General features: G+C 53.7%; 2 protein-coding genes across 2 annotated transcripts; both read right to left on the reverse strand.

The window, feature by feature from the left end:
* Window positions 1-1,344: 1,344 nt before the first annotated feature.
* Window positions 1,345-4,081, reverse strand: LOC130412872 (uncharacterized). Its single transcript, XM_056737663.1, has 2 exons — window positions 3,187-4,081; window positions 1,345-3,145 (listed from the first exon to the last, which is right to left on the reverse strand). Exons 1-2 carry the CDS (start codon window positions 4,079-4,081, stop codon window positions 1,350-1,352), a joined length of 2,691 nt encoding a protein of 896 aa, XP_056593641.1. The 3' UTR covers window positions 1,345-1,349.
* A 1,385-nt stretch (window positions 4,082-5,466) lies between these two features.
* Window positions 5,467-18,581, reverse strand: LOC130412873 (uncharacterized). The gene is given in 3 exon segments (XM_056737664.1): window positions 5,467-11,411; window positions 11,471-12,289; window positions 14,309-18,581. Coding segments are annotated over 3 exon segments (8,424 nt in total). The 5' UTR covers window positions 17,880-18,581; the 3' UTR covers window positions 5,467-7,377.
* Between the last annotated feature and the right edge of the window lie 291 nt (window positions 18,582-18,872).

Below are 18,872 nucleotides of genomic sequence, written 5' to 3' on the forward strand. Positions count from 1 at the left end.
TCATGGATCACCCTAGACTCAAAATTGTTTCCTTGGTCTGAGTGGAAGATTTCCGGGCATCCGAATGGTTGGATCACATACCTCCAGAGGGCGTTGGCAGTAGTGACGGCGGTTTGGTCCACAGTTGGGATGGCCCAAGCGTACTTGGTAAACAAGTCGGTTACCACGAGGATGTTCTGGATCCGATCCATTGGCCGTCCCAAAGTCAGATAATCCATGGCCACCATATGCAGCGGTGCCTTGGCCTGAATCGGGACCAGCGGTGCCCGTGCCTCCTTCTTGGTCTTAAACAACGTGCAGCGGGGGCACCTCTGAAGGTAAGTCCTCGTGGTACCTTCCATCCCAGGCCAGTAGAAATGTCGTCTCACCAGTGCCAATGTCCTCTCTTGCCCTTGGTGTCCCATCCTGGAGTGATATGCCTCCAGTAACGCCTGACAACGCCCTTCAGGGACCACGATCTGACAGACCTCTTCGCCCCGACCTGGGTCCTGAATGGCCCTACACAGCACACCTTCCTTCAAATAGAGTCTCTCCTTCTGTCCCAGCAGGCCCCGTACAATCCGAGTCTGGGCCCGGCGAGCCGCACCCTCAGGCCAGGCCTTCTGTTCTAGCCACGTTCGAACCAACGCTACATCTCCATCTTCGCCCTGCCACAACCTCCATCGCTGCGGGTCCCACCCCCAACAAGGGGGGGGTTCCTCCGGCATTTGCCCCGGTGCCTCTACTACTCCCACCATCAATCCCTCGTCGAATCCCGCTTCTGGTACCGGTCCCTGACCTGCCGATCCTTCACCGGGTAGCCTAGATAGTACATCGGCATTAGTATGTTCTCTTCCTGGCCGGTACTGGATCTGATAGTCAAAATTGGCCAGTTGTGCCGCCCAGCGTTGTTCCACCGCCCCCAGTTTAGCAGTCTGCAAATGTACCAATGGATTATTGTCCGTAACGACCCGTACCTTGGCTCCCCATAAATAGTCCTTGAATTTTTCACACAACGCCCATTTCACTGCCAGCAACTCAAGCTTGAAAGAACTGTAATTAGCGTCATTCTTCTCCGTTGGATGTAGACTTCGGCTTGCATAAGCAATTACCTTTTCCTCTCCCTGCTGCTTCTGTGCCAAAACGGCCCCCAAGCCCAGATGGCTAGCGTCGGTGTACAAAGTGAAGGGTTGTGTGAAGTCGGCATAGGCTAGAATCGGGGCCTGTAGTAGTTCCTGCTTGAGCTTCTGGAAGGCGGCTTCACAAGCTGGATCCCATTGGATCGAAGGGGACCCTCGCCCCCGAACTCTTCCCGTACCTCCCAGCAACTGGTTGATCGGTTTAGCAATTTTAGAGAAATCCTTAATGAATCATCTATAGTAGCCCACGAAGCCCAGGAACGAACGGACCTGGCGCACCGTCTTGGGCGCAGCCCATTCCTGTACTGCCACCACCTTCTCCGGATCAACTGAAATCCCTGCCGCGCTCACCACATGCCCCAGGAATCTGACTTCCTTTCGGAAAAGCTGGCACTTGTCTGGCTGGAGCTTCAACCCATATCGCTCTAAAGAGCGGAAGACTTGCTCTAGGTGCTCAAGATGGGACTTGAAATCTGGAGAGTAGACGATAACGTCGTCTAAGTAGACAAGGGTGGTATCCATCAGTTGGTTGCCTAGACAACGCTGCATCAGCCGTTGGAATGTGGCGGGGGCGTTGCAAAGGCCGAACGGCATCCGGTCCCATTCATATAGGCCGAAGGGGGTAGTGAACGCTGTCTTCTCCCTGTCATGCTCATCCATCTGCACCTGCCAATAACCGCTGGCCAAGTCAAGAGTGGAATACCAGGTGGCTTGTGTGAGGCTCGTAAGAGAGTCTTCAACTCGAGGCAACGGGAAAGCATCTCTTTTGGTTACTTGATTCAGCCTTCGGTAATCCACACAAAACCTCCAGGAACCTGTTTTCTTTCGAACCAGTACTATCGGGGCGGCCCAAGGGCTACTGCTCTCTCTAATAATCCCCTTGTCGAGCATCCCTCGTAAAAGGGTGCGAACCTCTGAGTATAAGGTCGGGGGCACGGGTCGATAACGCTCTCGGCTGGGTGCAGCGTCCCCAGTTGGGATTTGATGTCTTACCACATCTGTGCGACCGTAGTCCTCGTCATGAGTGGAAAACAAGTGTTGCCACTTCCTCAAGAACTCCTGGAGTTGTCCCAATTGCTCTTCACCTAGTCCTTCACCCCGTAAAGACTCCCCCGTCAGGTGGGCAGGCATTCCTCTTCCTGTCTCTCCCGCCTCCGGACCAGCTCGTGCCAGGGCCACCTCGACCACTGTCGGGCTCACTCGATTGAAATTAACTTCACCCTGTTCACGAACCTGCTGGGGTCTCACTGAGGTCACTCGGGCCAACCGTTGGTGATGATACAAATGCACAGGAAAGGGGTTCATGTTCCTGACCCGCACTGAGACCCGGCCCCCCCGAACAGTCGCCAATCCTCGAGCGACTTCCACCTTGGGACCATCTTCGTGAGGTTCCACCATGACCCATTCTTCCGGACTATAAAGTCGAGGGGGCAACCTGGCCCAGACCACAGCCTCACTCTGAGCTGGAATGGATAAGGCGTAACGGCAGGCCACTCTTCCCGTGCTTTCCCTATCCCCCTGTCGTTCGGCAAGACATACCCGGCGGCAGTCAGCCCTGATGCGGTCCCACTCCTGGCCGGCCGATGTTGTAACTGCCCGAGCCGGTCTACTCCGAAACAAATCCTCCCAACAGTCTGCAATGACGTTCATCCCAATCAGGGCACGATGAGACCCCAGGCATGTGTCTCGTACGACCACCACTCCTTTCTGAGACACTACAACCCCGTGAATCTTCAGATCGGTCACAAGATATCCTACGTACGGGATGTCGAGGCCATTTGCCCCACGTAGCGTCAACCAGGGGGCTTCCGCAGGTGGTCGACTTTCGGTGCCAAACAACTCATGGGCCAAGCTTTCGGTGAATAGGGTCACTTGGGAGCCTGTATCCAAAAGGCACTGTACTTCCTGGTCATTAACCTGAACCACCACCACCGGGCAACAGCCCACCAAGCGGCTCCTAAAAGATGTAGGTAGGAAGGGGTCTGATGAGGGGGTCCCGACCACTTGACCCACAGTGGCCGGAAACTCTAAAAACCCCCTTGCGATGCACGTCGAGCAGGACACTGACGAAAGTAATGCCCCGGCTCTCCACAGCCGTTACAGATGGGACGCCCGTGTTCATCCCACTGGAATCGAGAGCCCGAAGGTCGGGATGGACGGCGGTCGGGGGGACGATTCCCATCAGAGTAAGTCCGCTCCCGCGGTAAAGAGGACAACTGGGGGCGTTCTCGACGGAGCTCCTCCATAAAAGATTTGGACAGGTCAGACATTTGTTCCCGCACATCTCTCTTCAGTTCTTCCCGTAGGGCCTGCTTCCAGTCGGGTGCCACAGTAGTCGAAGGGGTGCCCCCAACGTTCGTGACTAGACAGCTGGGGGGATCTACATTCTCCGCATGATCATGCTCAAGGGCCAGCGCTTCTCGTCGAAGCTCTTCAAAAGTTAGATTCGGTGTTCGTCGAAATTGCACCCGCAGACTCTGGCGCACAGGACCCTCCCGTAACCCCAGTAAAAACTGATCTCGGAGCAGAGCCTCTTCGCCCCCCAGGCCATGATCCTGTCTCCCCGTAAGTCTAGAAAACTGCTCCCGCAGCTGTAGGGTAAATGCCCGAACAGATTGGCGAGGGCCTTGCCGAGAATTGAAGAATTTCGTTCTCAGAACAGCTACCGGGGTGGCGTCTCCATATTGTCCCGTGAGAAAGTCAAAAATGGCCTGGACAGTTGCTCGGGTTGCTTCCGGAGCCGCCTGAACTTCTCTTCTCGCTTCTCCATCCAAGGAGTTTAGAACAAACTGGACCTTCTGTGGGGCGCTCAAACCTTGAAGCCCTGCCAGGTACTCTACCTGGGTCTTCCACATCGACAAACTCATCTCAGATCCCGGGCCTCCATACTTCGGAGCCCACGGAGCCCCCATGAAGATCGGCATGACCGGTTGCCGCACCCCGGGCTCTCCCTCTTCTGCCATCTCACCTCTGGTCGCTCAACTCGAGGCAGACCCTGCCGACTACGCCAAAAGTCTGTCACAGGTCGGGATGGGTCAAGCCGGACTACGCCCACTACGTCCGGACGATTGAGTGTCCGATGACCACAGCGTTGGATTTCTTCTCGTAGAGGGCGGCAAAGCGATTTCTCGTAGAAATCTCGAAGACCGGTCGCGGCGGTGGGGGAGAGGTCATCGCTCCGGTCCTGGATTTCGCCTTCTGCCGTGTGTGTGCAGGTGCAGGAGTGAAGTTCATTTCGGCTCGTCGTGTTCTTGAAGCCTGGGCTCTGTGCATAGAAACACACGGAGTAGAAGTGATAGGAGTATTACAATCACGTCGAACACTTACCGCAGCTTTGCGAGCGTCAGCCCGGGATGTTTCCATCGACGTTTTACGTTCTCGCAGACGTGTTTGCCTCTCGAGTAGATCGTGGATCTGCTTCTCCAATACTTCCAGTTCTGACTGAAGTGCGAAGAAAGATTCATCATCTGCACTCAAAGGTAACGTTAAACACATATCTGAATCATTAGCCATTAGTGGTGTCATAATGAGAACAGTGAGTTAAGCAGTAAAGGCAGTATTCAGAACCTAAAGGCTGGGAATGCTAACAGCCTGAGTGCTAATAGCGAATGATCGTATAAAACAAATCTATCTGTGCGTTATATGACGATATTTGGTATGGGATACACTTAAGGATAGGTTTAACCCTCTATGAGTTATCAATTTACAATATAAATATTAAGAAATAACAGGAATAAACGATATATTTAGAAAAAGTTTGACGGAGCTCTGTCTCAAACCACGCTCTCTCAGCAAACAGGAAGTGATGAGGTCCAGGTGTTCAATCAATCCAATCAGCACGCCTCGTTTCTGTGTCAAGTGTTGACCTCTCCAAGATACTCTAAAGGACCTATCCGAGAGGTAAGCCCTAAACCATTGTAGCACCATTCCAGAGACCCCCATTGCCTTGAGGGTGGACAGGAGGATGTGATGGTTAACGGTGTCAAAGGCGGCAGATAGATCCAGTAGGATGAGAACAGATGAATTAGAGGAGGCTCTTTCCAGTCTCAGGGCTTCAATAACAGAGAGCAGCGCAGTCTCAGTGGAATGACCGCTCTTGAACCCAGACTGGTTGCTGTCCAGGAGGTTGTTCTGGGTGAGGAAAGATGAGAGCTGGTTACAAACAACACGTTCTAGAATTTTAGCAGCGAAGGGGAGTAGGGATACTGGTCTATAGTTTTCTAACAGTGCAGGATTAAGAGTAGGCTTCTTTAGTAGTGGGGTAATACGGGCCTCTTTGAAGAGTGTAGGAAATGTCACAGGTCGGGATGGGTCAAGCCGGACTACGCCCACCCCTGAACCAGGACCACCTCGAGGAGCGTATCAGAGGGAGAAATCGGAGACAGAATAAAATTTCAACAAGTTTTATTTAGAAGTAAAAGCAATTTGAAAATCCTAGTCTAAAATCTTCTTCCTTCTTGCCCTCAGGAATCGAAGGTGAACAGTACAACAACCAGGGTCTCTCCCGCTCTCTTCCTCAGTGCGGGCCCTGTAGTGAATGGGGCGGTGGACAGGTAAATTGTCAGGTAGGTCTTTCCCAGGTGGAGATGCAGTAAACAGGCGAACGGCCCGGTAAGTCTCTCTGGTAAGTAAATATTTCCAACCTCCCTTCCTTCACAGGTACGGGATCCGGGGCAGATGGCCGTCGGTCAGGTACGTATACAGCAGATTCACACTCTGATGATGGGGTGGCGAGGGAATCTTTACAGGGTAAGCGAATAATTTCAACCTCCTTCTCTCCACAGGCACAGAAACTGGAACAGAGGAATACTCCAGACAAAGTGTACCAACCCCGTTCGTAACAGAAGGACAGCCACTTCTCTCAGCACAGGTGACTATAAGGATACAGTAGACTCGAAGTCAACCGGTTGCACAGGGCTCCTACTGAAACAGACAGAAGGGATACTTCAAGTAAGCATACGGTTCACATGAGTTGGAAGGGGACGAACACTTCTCACGATACAGATGAATTGCGGGAATTCCCTAGACTCTAGTCGACAGGCTGAGCAAGGCCTCTTCTGGCCTAGATGAAGTGGATATTCCAGACAGAACGGACCGGCTTTACGTTCACAGCAGAGGGACAGTCACTTCTCCCCACACAGGTGGGCTCCCAGGTTGCAGCAGGCTCAAAGTCGATGGGCTGAACGGGACCTCTACTGGAGCAGACAGAAAGGGTGCTTCACACAAGGTATACAGTTCATGTGCATAGAAGGGAGTGAGCACTTCTCACAATACGGCTGCGTTGCAGGAATACAGCAGACTCAAAGTCAGCGGGATGAATGGGACTTCTACGGAGACAGACCACGAACAATTCAACAAGGCATCTCGTCTCTTATTCACTCAAACAGAGGGGTTAATTCAGAGTCCAGATGATAATTCCTCAACATCCACTCAGTTAGAACAGAGCAATGACACAGAACTCTCACTATTGACAGTAGACCAGCGTAGCACAGGGAGAGTGCACGGCAAAGGGAATGTATCTTCCACACACACAGCAATTCCACTTCTAGCATATAAGGTGGGGGAAACGTCAATCTTAGGCACTGCAATCTCACTTCACGACGTGCAATTTAAAGCCCGCACTCACCCTTGGGTCTCTGTCCGAGGGGGCCGCGTTCATCAATGCTACAAAGGGTATTTCGGGATGTTTTTCTTCACAAACACAGGCAGAGTTCACATCACCATTTATGATGGAGAAAGAGACAGGAGGTCGGCAATGAATCAGTACAATCCACTCGGTGACATTTATGATCGTGATCCACACACTCCAAACCACATCCAATTCAGTGTCGAATACATGCAATTACGAGACTCAGTTCTCGACTACCTAGCTCCTCTCCAATGCAAACCGGATATTCCACTTTCCCTCTGTTGCCCTCGAGTCCCTCATCAAGTCCACACTCTCCTCTTCATTCACCCGCACTCCAATAACTGCAACCACTCGATAAAACGACTTCTCACGGGAGAGAACCACACCAACAGTCTCTTTCTCTTGCTTTTTATACTCTCTCAAGTGCTGACAGGACCTCACTCAAACCCCCAAGGTAAATTCCCCACACCTGTTTCCAATCGGTCATTTGGGGTTGTCATGGCAACAGATGCACACACAGGCCTGGGACCGGTGTTACACTCAAAGTGTCCCAGCGGAAACACGGCTTCAACGGGAATAAGTTCCATATACCATTTGTCACACCGTGACATACCCCCCCGCCAAACCGTTCTAGTCCCGAGAACGGTCTCCAGACACCCAGTCTCCATACCTAGCTGGAGGCTGACCTCGATTCTCTCGCTGGGACCGACGAGGTGGGGAAACAGGTGCTTCAGGTCGTGGTCCTAGGCCTAGGCCTCTGGGAATCACCGCCCATCCTACCAGCAGGGGCATCTCGGACGTCTCGACCGGTGGATTCTCTACAACACATTTTGGATAGTTTGGACAAGGGCGAATCAAATTACGGTGTAACACCCGTTCGGGGCCTGCCTTTCCTTCTGGTCGCAATGCATATACAGGTTGGTCTGGGTGTGGCTGTCGCTGGACGACAAACGGCTGAGCCTCCCACCGGTCACTCAACTTTCCCTTCCCTTGTCGGCGATTGTCCCGCACCAGCACCCTCTCCCCTGACAGTAGCGGTGCCTCTCGAGCCGTCCGGTCATACAACCTCTTATTCTTTAACGCTGCTCGATTAATCTGGTCAGAGACTCGTTCGTACGCCGACTGGAGGCGTTGGTGGTGTCCCTGCACCCAATCTGTCAAGCTACCTCCCTCTTCTCCTGCAGTGGTCCCCAGAAGCATATCCATTGGAAGTCTCACATGTCTGCCGAACATCAGGTAAGTAGGAGCGTAACCGGTGGTACTGTGCACACTGTTATTGTAAGCCTGCACCATCGCCGGGAGCCTGTCGACCCAATGGCCTTGCTGTTCCTTCTCCAAGGTTCCTAATAAACTCAATAGGGTCTGATTAAACCTTTCACACCCCCCGTTCCCTTGGGGGTGGTAGGGAGTCGTGTGGGTCTTCTTGCATCCGTACAATTGGCACAGCTCATGGATCACCCTAGACTCAAAATTGTTTCCTTGGTCTGAGTGGAAGATTTCCGGGCATCCGAATGGTTGGATCACATACCTCCAGAGGGCGTTGGCAGTAGTGACGGCGGTTTGGTCCACAGTTGGGATGGCCCAAGCGTACTTGGTAAACAAGTCGGTTACCACGAGGATGTTCTGGATCCGATCCATTGGCCGTCCCAAAGTCAGATAATCCATGGCCACCATATGCAGCGGTGCCTTGGCCTGAATCGGGACCAGCGGTGCCCGTGCCTCCTTCTTGGTCTTAAACAACGTGCAGCGGGGGCACCTCTGAAGGTAAGTCCTCGTGGTACCTTCCATCCCAGGCCAGTAGAAATGTCGTCTCACCAGTGCCAATGTCCTCTCTTGCCCTTGGTGTCCCATCCTGGAGTGATATGCCTCCAGTAACGCCTGACAACGCCCTTCAGGGACCACGATCTGACAGACCTCTTCGCCCCGACCTGGGTCCTGAATGGCCCTACACAGCACACCTTCCTTCAAATAGAGTCTCTCCTTCTGTCCCAGCAGGCCCCGTACAATCCGAGTCTGGGCCCGGCGAGCCGCACCCTCAGGCCAGGCCTTCTGTTCTAGCCACGTTCGAACCAACGCTACATCTCCATCTTCGCCCTGCCACAACCTCCATCGCTGCGGGTCCCACCCCCAACAAGGGGGGGGTTCCTCCGGCATTTGCCCCGGTGCCTCTACTACTCCCACCATCAATCCCTCGTCGAATCCCGCTTCTGGTACCGGTCCCTGACCTGCCGATCCTTCACCGGGTAGCCTAGATAGTACATCGGCATTAGTATGTTCTCTTCCTGGCCGGTACTGGATCTGATAGTCAAAATTGGCCAGTTGTGCCGCCCAGCGTTGTTCCACCGCCCCCAGTTTAGCAGTCTGCAAATGTACCAATGGATTATTGTCCGTAACGACCCGTACCTTGGCTCCCCATAAATAGTCCTTGAATTTTTCACACAACGCCCATTTCACTGCCAGCAACTCAAGCTTGAAAGAACTGTAATTAGCGTCATTCTTCTCCGTTGGATGTAGACTTCGGCTTGCATAAGCAATTACCTTTTCCTCTCCCTGCTGCTTCTGTGCCAAAACGGCCCCCAAGCCCAGATGGCTAGCGTCGGTGTACAAAGTGAAGGGTTGTGTGAAGTCGGCATAGGCTAGAATCGGGGCCTGTAGTAGTTCCTGCTTGAGCTTCTGGAAGGCGGCTTCACAAGCTGGATCCCATTGGATCGAAGGGGACCCTCGCCCCCGAACTCTTCCCGTACCTCCCAGCAACTGGTTGATCGGTTTAGCAATTTTAGAGAAATCCTTAATGAATCATCTATAGTAGCCCACGAAGCCCAGGAACGAACGGACCTGGCGCACCGTCTTGGGCGCAGCCCATTCCTGTACTGCCACCACCTTCTCCGGATCAACTGAAATCCCTGCCGCGCTCACCACATGCCCCAGGAATCTGACTTCCTTTCGGAAAAGCTGGCACTTGTCTGGCTGGAGCTTCAACCCATATCGCTCTAAAGAGCGGAAGACTTGCTCTAGGTGCTCAAGATGGGACTTGAAATCTGGAGAGTAGACGATAACGTCGTCTAAGTAGACAAGGGTGGTATCCATCAGTTGGTTGCCTAGACAACGCTGCATCAGCCGTTGGAATGTGGCGGGGGCGTTGCAAAGGCCGAACGGCATCCGGTCCCATTCATATAGGCCGAAGGGGGTAGTGAACGCTGTCTTCTCCCTGTCATGCTCATCCATCTGCACCTGCCAATAACCGCTGGCCAAGTCAAGAGTGGAATACCAGGTGGCTTGTGTGAGGCTCGTAAGAGAGTCTTCAACTCGAGGCAACGGGAAAGCATCTCTTTTGGTTACTTGATTCAGCCTTCGGTAATCCACACAAAACCTCCAGGAACCTGTTTTCTTTCGAACCAGTACTATCGGGGCGGCCCAAGGGCTACTGCTCTCTCTAATAATCCCCTTGTCGAGCATCCCTCGTAAAAGGGTGCGAACCTCTGAGTATAAGGTCGGGGGCACGGGTCGATAACGCTCTCGGCTGGGTGCAGCGTCCCCAGTTGGGATTTGATGTCTTACCACATCTGTGCGACCGTAGTCCTCGTCATGAGTGGAAAACAAGTGTTGCCACTTCCTCAAGAACTCCTGGAGTTGTCCCAATTGCTCTTCACCTAGTCCTTCACCCCGTAAAGACTCCCCCGTCAGGTGGGCAGGCATTCCTCTTCCTGTCTCTCCCGCCTCCGGACCAGCTCGTGCCAGGGCCACCTCGACCACTGTCGGGCTCACTCGATTGAAATTAACTTCACCCTGTTCACGAACCTGCTGGGGTCTCACTGAGGTCACTCGGGCCAACCGTTGGTGATGATACAAATGCACAGGAAAGGGGTTCATGTTCCTGACCCGCACTGAGACCCGGCCCCCCCGAACAGTCGCCAATCCTCGAGCGACTTCCACCTTGGGACCATCTTCGTGAGGTTCCACCATGACCCATTCTTCCGGACTATAAAGTCGAGGGGGCAACCTGGCCCAGACCACAGCCTCACTCTGAGCTGGAATGGATAAGGCGTAACGGCAGGCCACTCTTCCCGTGCTTTCCCTATCCCCCTGTCGTTCGGCAAGACATACCCGGCGGCAGTCAGCCCTGATGCGGTCCCACTCCTGGCCGGCCGATGTTGTAACTGCCCGAGCCGGTCTACTCCGAAACAAATCCTCCCAACAGTCTGCAATGACGTTCATCCCAATCAGGGCACGATGAGACCCCAGGCATGTGTCTCGTACGACCACCACTCCTTTCTGAGACACTACAACCCCGTGAATCTTCAGATCGGTCACAAGATATCCTACGTACGGGATGTCGAGGCCATTTGCCCCACGTAGCGTCAACCAGGGGGCTTCCGCAGGTGGTCGACTTTCGGTGCCAAACAACTCATGGGCCAAGCTTTCGGTGAATAGGGTCACTTGGGAGCCTGTATCCAAAAGGCACTGTACTTCCTGGTCATTAACCTGAACCACCACCACCGGGCAACAGCCCACCAAGCGGCTCCTAAAAGATGTAGGTAGGAAGGGGTCTGATGAGGGGGTCCCGACCACTTGACCCACAGTGGCCGGAAACTCTAAAAACCCCCTTGCGATGCACGTCGAGCAGGACACTGACGAAAGTAATGCCCCGGCTCTCCACAGCCGTTACAGATGGGACGCCCGTGTTCATCCCACTGGAATCGAGAGCCCGAAGGTCGGGATGGACGGCGGTCGGGGGGACGATTCCCATCAGAGTAAGTCCGCTCCCGCGGTAAAGAGGACAACTGGGGGCGTTCTCGACGGAGCTCCTCCATAAAAGATTTGGACAGGTCAGACATTTGTTCCCGCACATCTCTCTTCAGTTCTTCCCGTAGGGCCTGCTTCCAGTCGGGTGCCACAGTAGTCGAAGGGGTGCCCCCAACGTTCGTGACTAGACAGCTGGGGGGATCTACATTCTCCGCATGATCATGCTCAAGGGCCAGCGCTTCTCGTCGAAGCTCTTCAAAAGTTAGATTCGGTGTTCGTCGAAATTGCACCCGCAGACTCTGGCGCACAGGACCCTCCCGTAACCCCAGTAAAAACTGATCTCGGAGCAGAGCCTCTTCGCCCCCCAGGCCATGATCCTGTCTCCCCGTAAGTCTAGAAAACTGCTCCCGCAGCTGTAGGGTAAATGCCCGAACAGATTGGCGAGGGCCTTGCCGAGAATTGAAGAATTTCGTTCTCAGAACAGCTACCGGGGTGGCGTCTCCATATTGTCCCGTGAGAAAGTCAAAAATGGCCTGGACAGTTGCTCGGGTTGCTTCCGGAGCCGCCTGAACTTCTCTTCTCGCTTCTCCATCCAAGGAGTTTAGAACAAACTGGACCTTCTGTGGGGCGCTCAAACCTTGAAGCCCTGCCAGGTACTCTACCTGGGTCTTCCACATCGACAAACTCATCTCAGATCCCGGGCCTCCATACTTCGGAGCCCACGGAGCCCCCATGAAGATCGGCATGACCGGTTGCCGCACCCCGGGCTCTCCCTCTTCTGCCATCTCACCTCTGGTCGCTCAACTCGAGGCAGACCCTGCCGACTACGCCAAAAGTCTGTCACAGGTCGGGATGGGTCAAGCCGGACTACGCCCACCCCTGAACCAGGACCACCTCGAGGAGCGTATCAGAGGGAGAAATCGGAGACAGAATAAAATTTCAACAAGTTTTATTTAGAAGTAAAAGCAATTTGAAAATCCTAGTCTAAAATCTTCTTCCTTCTTGCCCTCAGGAATCGAAGGTGAACAGTACAACAACCAGGGTCTCTCCCGCTCTCTTCCTCAGTGCGGGCCCTGTAGTGAATGGGGCGGTGGACAGGTAAATTGTCAGGTAGGTCTTTCCCAGGTGGAGATGCAGTAAACAGGCGAACGGCCCGGTAAGTCTCTCTGGTAAGTAAATATTTCCAACCTCCCTTCCTTCACAGGTACGGGATCCGGGGCAGATGGCCGTCGGTCAGGTACGTATACAGCAGATTCACACTCTGATGATGGGGTGGCGAGGGAATCTTTACAGGGTAAGCGAATAATTTCAACCTCCTTCTCTCCACAGGCACAGAAACTGGAACAGAGGAATACTCCAGACAAAGTGTACCAACCCCGTTCGTAACAGAAGGACAGCCACTTCTCTCAGCACAGGTGACTATAAGGATACAGTAGACTCGAAGTCAACCGGTTGCACAGGGCTCCTACTGAAACAGACAGAAGGGATACTTCAAGTAAGCATACGGTTCACATGAGTTGGAAGGGGACGAACACTTCTCACGATACAGATGAATTGCGGGAATTCCCTAGACTCTAGTCGACAGGCTGAGCAAGGCCTCTTCTGGCCTAGATGAAGTGGATATTCCAGACAGAACGGACCGGCTTTACGTTCACAGCAGAGGGACAGTCACTTCTCCCCACACAGGTGGGCTCCCAGGTTGCAGCAGGCTCAAAGTCGATGGGCTGAACGGGACCTCTACTGGAGCAGACAGAAAGGGTGCTTCACACAAGGTATACAGTTCATGTGCATAGAAGGGAGTGAGCACTTCTCACAATACGGCTGCGTTGCAGGAATACAGCAGACTCAAAGTCAGCGGGATGAATGGGACTTCTACGGAGACAGACCACGAACAATTCAACAAGGCATCTCGTCTCTTATTCACTCAAACAGAGGGGTTAATTCAGAGTCCAGATGATAATTCCTCAACATCCACTCAGTTAGAACAGAGCAATGACACAGAACTCTCACTATTGACAGTAGACCAGCGTAGCACAGGGAGAGTGCACGGCAAAGGGAATGTATCTTCCACACACACAGCAATTCCACTTCTAGCATATAAGGTGGGGGAAACGTCAATCTTAGGCACTGCAATCTCACTTCACGACGTGCAATTTAAAGCCCGCACTCACCCTTGGGTCTCTGTCCGAGGGGGCCGCGTTCATCAATGCTACAAAGGGTATTTCGGGATGTTTTTCTTCACAAACACAGGCAGAGTTCACATCACCATTTATGATGGAGAAAGAGACAGGAGGTCGGCAATGAATCAGTACAATCCACTCGGTGACATTTATGATCGTGATCCACACACTCCAAACCACATCCAATTCAGTGTCGAATACATGCAATTACGAGACTCAGTTCTCGACTACCTAGCTCCTCTCCAATGCAAACCGGATATTCCACTTTCCCTCTGTTGCCCTCGAGTCCCTCATCAAGTCCACACTCTCCTCTTCATTCACCCGCACTCCAATAACTGCAACCACTCGATAAAACGACTTCTCACGGGAGAGAACCACACCAACAGTCTCTTTCTCTTGCTTTTTATACTCTCTCAAGTGCTGACAGGACCTCACTCAAACCCCCAAGGTAAATTCCCCACACCTGTTTCCAATCGGTCATTTGGGGTTGTCATGGCAACAGATGCACACACAGGCCTGGGACCGGTGTTACACTCAAAGTGTCCCAGCGGAAACACGGCTTCAACGGGAATAAGTTCCATATACCATTTGTCACACCGTGACATACCCCCCCGCCAAACCGTTCTAGTCCCGAGAACGGTCTCCAGACACCCAGTCTCCATACCTAGCTGGAGGCTGACCTCGATTCTCTCGCTGGGACCGACGAGGTGGGGAAACAGGTGCTTCAGGTCGTGGTCCTAGGCCTAGGCCTCTGGGAATCACCGCCCATCCTACCAGCAGGGGCATCTCGGACGTCTCGACCGGTGGATTCTCTACAACACATTTTGGATAGTTTGGACAAGGGCGAATCAAATTACGGTGTAACACCCGTTCGGGGCCTGCCTTTCCTTCTGGTCGCAATGCATATACAGGTTGGTCTGGGTGTGGCTGTCGCTGGACGACAAACGGCTGAGCCTCCCACCGGTCACTCAACTTTCCCTTCCCTTGTCGGCGATTGTCCCGCACCAGCACCCTCTCCCCTGACAGTAGCGGTGCCTCTCGAGCCGTCCGGTCATACAACCTCTTATTCTTTAACGCTGCTCGATTAATCTGGTCAGAGACTCGTTCGTACGCCGACTGGAGGCGTTGGTGGTGTCCCTGCACCCAATCTGTCAAGCTACCTCCCTCTTCTCCTGCAGTGGTCCCCAGAAGCATATCCATTGGAAGTCTCACATGTCTGCCGAACATCAGGTAAGTAGGAGCGTAACCGGTGGTACTGTGCACACTGTTATTGTAAGCCTGCACCATCGCCGGGAGCCTGTCGACCCAATGGCCTTGCTGTTCCTTCTCCAAGGTTCCTAATAAACTCAATAGGGTCTGATTAAACCTTTCACACCCCCCGTTCCCTTGGGGGTGGTAGGGAGTCGTGTGGGTCTTCTTGCATCCGTACAATTGGCACAGCTCATGGATCACCCTAGACTCAAAATTGTTTCCTTGGTCTGAGTGGAAGATTTCCGGGCATCCGAATGGTTGGATCACATACCTCCAGAGGGCGTTGGCAGTAGTGACGGCGGTTTGGTCCACAGTTGGGATGGCCCAAGCGTACTTGGTAAACAAGTCGGTTACCACGAGGATGTTCTGGATCCGATCCATTGGCCGTCCCAAAGTCAGATAATCCATGGCCACCATATGCAGCGGTGCCTTGGCCTGAATCGGGACCAGCGGTGCCCGTGCCTCCTTCTTGGTCTTAAACAACGTGCAGCGGGGGCACCTCTGAAGGTAAGTCCTCGTGGTACCTTCCATCCCAGGCCAGTAGAAATGTCGTCTCACCAGTGCCAATGTCCTCTCTTGCCCTTGGTGTCCCATCCTGGAGTGATATGCCTCCAGTAACGCCTGACAACGCCCTTCAGGGACCACGATCTGACAGACCTCTTCGCCCCGACCTGGGTCCTGAATGGCCCTACACAGCACACCTTCCTTCAAATAGAGTCTCTCCTTCTGTCCCAGCAGGCCCCGTACAATCCGAGTCTGGGCCCGGCGAGCCGCACCCTCAGGCCAGGCCTTCTGTTCTAGCCACGTTCGAACCAACGCTACATCTCCATCTTCGCCCTGCCACAACCTCCATCGCTGCGGGTCCCACCCCCAACAAGGGGGGGGTTCCTCCGGCATTTGCCCCGGTGCCTCTACTACTCCCACCATCAATCCCTCGTCGAATCCCGCTTCTGGTACCGGTCCCTGACCTGCCGATCCTTCACCGGGTAGCCTAGATAGTACATCGGCATTAGTATGTTCTCTTCCTGGCCGGTACTGGATCTGATAGTCAAAATTGGCCAGTTGTGCCGCCCAGCGTTGTTCCACCGCCCCCAGTTTAGCAGTCTGCAAATGTACCAATGGATTATTGTCCGTAACGACCCGTACCTTGGCTCCCCATAAATAGTCCTTGAATTTTTCACACAACGCCCATTTCACTGCCAGCAACTCAAGCTTGAAAGAACTGTAATTAGCGTCATTCTTCTCCGTTGGATGTAGACTTCGGCTTGCATAAGCAATTACCTTTTCCTCTCCCTGCTGCTTCTGTGCCAAAACGGCCCCCAAGCCCAGATGGCTAGCGTCGGTGTACAAAGTGAAGGGTTGTGTGAAGTCGGCATAGGCTAGAATCGGGGCCTGTAGTAGTTCCTGCTTGAGCTTCTGGAAGGCGGCTTCACAAGCTGGATCCCATTGGATCGAAGGGGACCCTCGCCCCCGAACTCTTCCCGTACCTCCCAGCAACTGGTTGATCGGTTTAGCAATTTTAGAGAAATCCTTAATGAATCATCTATAGTAGCCCACGAAGCCCAGGAACGAACGGACCTGGCGCACCGTCTTGGGCGCAGCCCATTCCTGTACTGCCACCACCTTCTCCGGATCAACTGAAATCCCTGCCGCGCTCACCACATGCCCCAGGAATCTGACTTCCTTTCGGAAAAGCTGGCACTTGTCTGGCTGGAGCTTCAACCCATATCGCTCTAAAGAGCGGAAGACTTGCTCTAGGTGCTCAAGATGGGACTTGAAATCTGGAGAGTAGACGATAACGTCGTCTAAGTAGACAAGGGTGGTATCCATCAGTTGGTTGCCTAGACAACGCTGCATCAGCCGTTGGAATGTGGCGGGGGCGTTGCAAAGGCCGAACGGCATCCGGTCCCATTCATATAGGCCGAAGGGGGTAGTGAACGCTGTCTTCTCCCTGTCATGCTCATCCATCTGCACCTGCCAATAACCGCTGGCCAAGTCAAGAGTGGAATACCAGGTGGCTTGTGTGAGGCTCGTAAGAGAGTCTTCAACTCGAGGCAACGGGAAAGCATCTCTTTTGGTTACTTGATTCAGCCTTCGGTAATCCACACAAAACCTCCAGGAACCTGTTTTCTTTCGAACCAGTACTATCGGGGCGGCCCAAGGGCTACTGCTCTCTCTAATAATCCCCTTGTCGAGCATCCCTCGTAAAAGGGTGCGAACCTCTGAGTATAAGGTCGGGGGCACGGGTCGATAACGCTCTCGGCTGGGTGCAGCGTCCCCAGTTGGGATTTGATGTCTTACCACATCTGTGCGACCGTAGTCCTCGTCATGAGTGGAAAACAAGTGTTGCCACTTCCTCAAGAACTCCTGGAGTTGTCCCAATTGCTCTTCACCTAGTCCTTCACCCCGTAAAGACTCCCCCGTCAGGTGGGCAGGCATTCCTCTTCCTGTCTCTCCCGCCTCCGGACCAGCTCGTGCCAGGGCCACCTCGACCACTGTCGGGCTCACTCGATTGAAATTAACTTCACCCTGTTCACGAACCTGCTGGGGTCTCACTGAGGTCACTCGGGCCAACCGTTGGTGATGATACAAATGCACAGGAAAGGGGTTCATGTTCCTGACCCGCACTGAGACCCGGCCCCCCCGAACAGTCGCCAATCCTCGAGCGACTTCCACCTTGGGACCATCTTCGTGAGGTTCCACCATGACCCATTCTTCCGGACTATAAAGTCGAGGGGGCAACCTGGCCCAGACCACAGCCTCACTCTGAGCTGGAATGGATAAGGCGTAACGGCAGGCCACTCTTCCCGTGCTTTCCCTATCCCCCTGTCGTTCGGCAAGACATACCCGGCGGCAGTCAGCCCTGATGCGGTCCCACTCCTGGCCGGCCGATGTTGTAACTGCCCGAGCCGGTCTACTCCGAAACAAATCCTCCCAACAGTCTGCAATGACGTTCATCCCAATCAGGGCACGATGAGACCCCAGGCATGTGTCTCGTACGACCACCACTCCTTTCTGAGACACTACAACCCCGTGAATCTTCAGATCGGTCACAAGATATCCTACGTACGGGATGTCGAGGCCATTTGCCCCACGTAGCGTCAACCAGGGGGCTTCCGCAGGTGGTCGACTTTCGGTGCCAAACAACTCATGGGCCAAGCTTTCGGTGAATAGGGTCACTTGGGAGCCTGTATCCAAAAGGCACTGTACTTCCTGGTCATTAACCTGAACCACCACCACCGGGCAACAGCCCACCAAGCGGCTCCTAAAAGATGTAGGTAGGAAGGGGTCTGATGAGGGGGTCCCGACCACTTGACCCACAGTGGCCGGAAACTCTAAAAACCCCCTTGCGATGCACGTCGAGCAGGACACTGACGAAAGTAATGCCCCGGCTCTCCACAGCCGTTACAGATGGGACGCCCGTGTTCATCCCACTGGAATCGAGAGCCCGAAGGTCGGGATGGACGGCGGTCGGGGGGACGATTCCCATCAGAGTAAGTCCGCTCCCGCGGTAAAGAGGACAACTGGGGGCGTTCTCGACGGAGCTCCTCCATAAAAGATTTGGACAGGTCAGACATTTGTTCCCGCACATCTCTCTTCAGTTCTTCCCGTAGGGCCTGCTTCCAGTCGGGTGCCACAGTAGTCGAAGGGGTGCCCCCAACGTTCGTGACTAGACAGCTGGGGGGATCTACATTCTCCGCATGATCATGCTCAAGGGCCAGCGCTTCTCGTCGAAGCTCTTCAAAAGTTAGATTCGGTGTTCATCGAAATTGCACCCGCAGACTCTGGCGCACAGGACCCTCCCGTAACCCCAGTAAAAACTGATCTCGGAGCAGAGCCTCTTCGCCCCCCAGGCCATGATCCTGTCTCCCCGTAAGTCTAGAAAACTGCTCCCGCAGCTGTAGGGTAAATGCCCGAACAGATTGGCGAGGGCCTTGCCGAGAATTGAAG

Source organism: Triplophysa dalaica, chromosome 23 (assembly GCF_015846415.1).
Source record: "Triplophysa dalaica isolate WHDGS20190420 chromosome 23, ASM1584641v1, whole genome shotgun sequence".
In the NCBI taxonomy this organism is placed as follows: domain Eukaryota; kingdom Metazoa; phylum Chordata; class Actinopteri; order Cypriniformes; family Nemacheilidae; genus Triplophysa; species Triplophysa dalaica.

Coding starts and splice junctions, on each gene's coding strand:
- LOC130412872 (XM_056737663.1), bottom strand. CDS start 4,081: ATGGCAGAAGAGGGAGAGCCCGGGGTGCGGCAACCGGTCATGCCGATC. Junction 3,146..3,186: donor AGAGCCGGGGCATTACTTTC/GTCAGTGTCCTG, acceptor GGGGGTTTTTAG/AGTTTCCGGCCACTGTGGGT.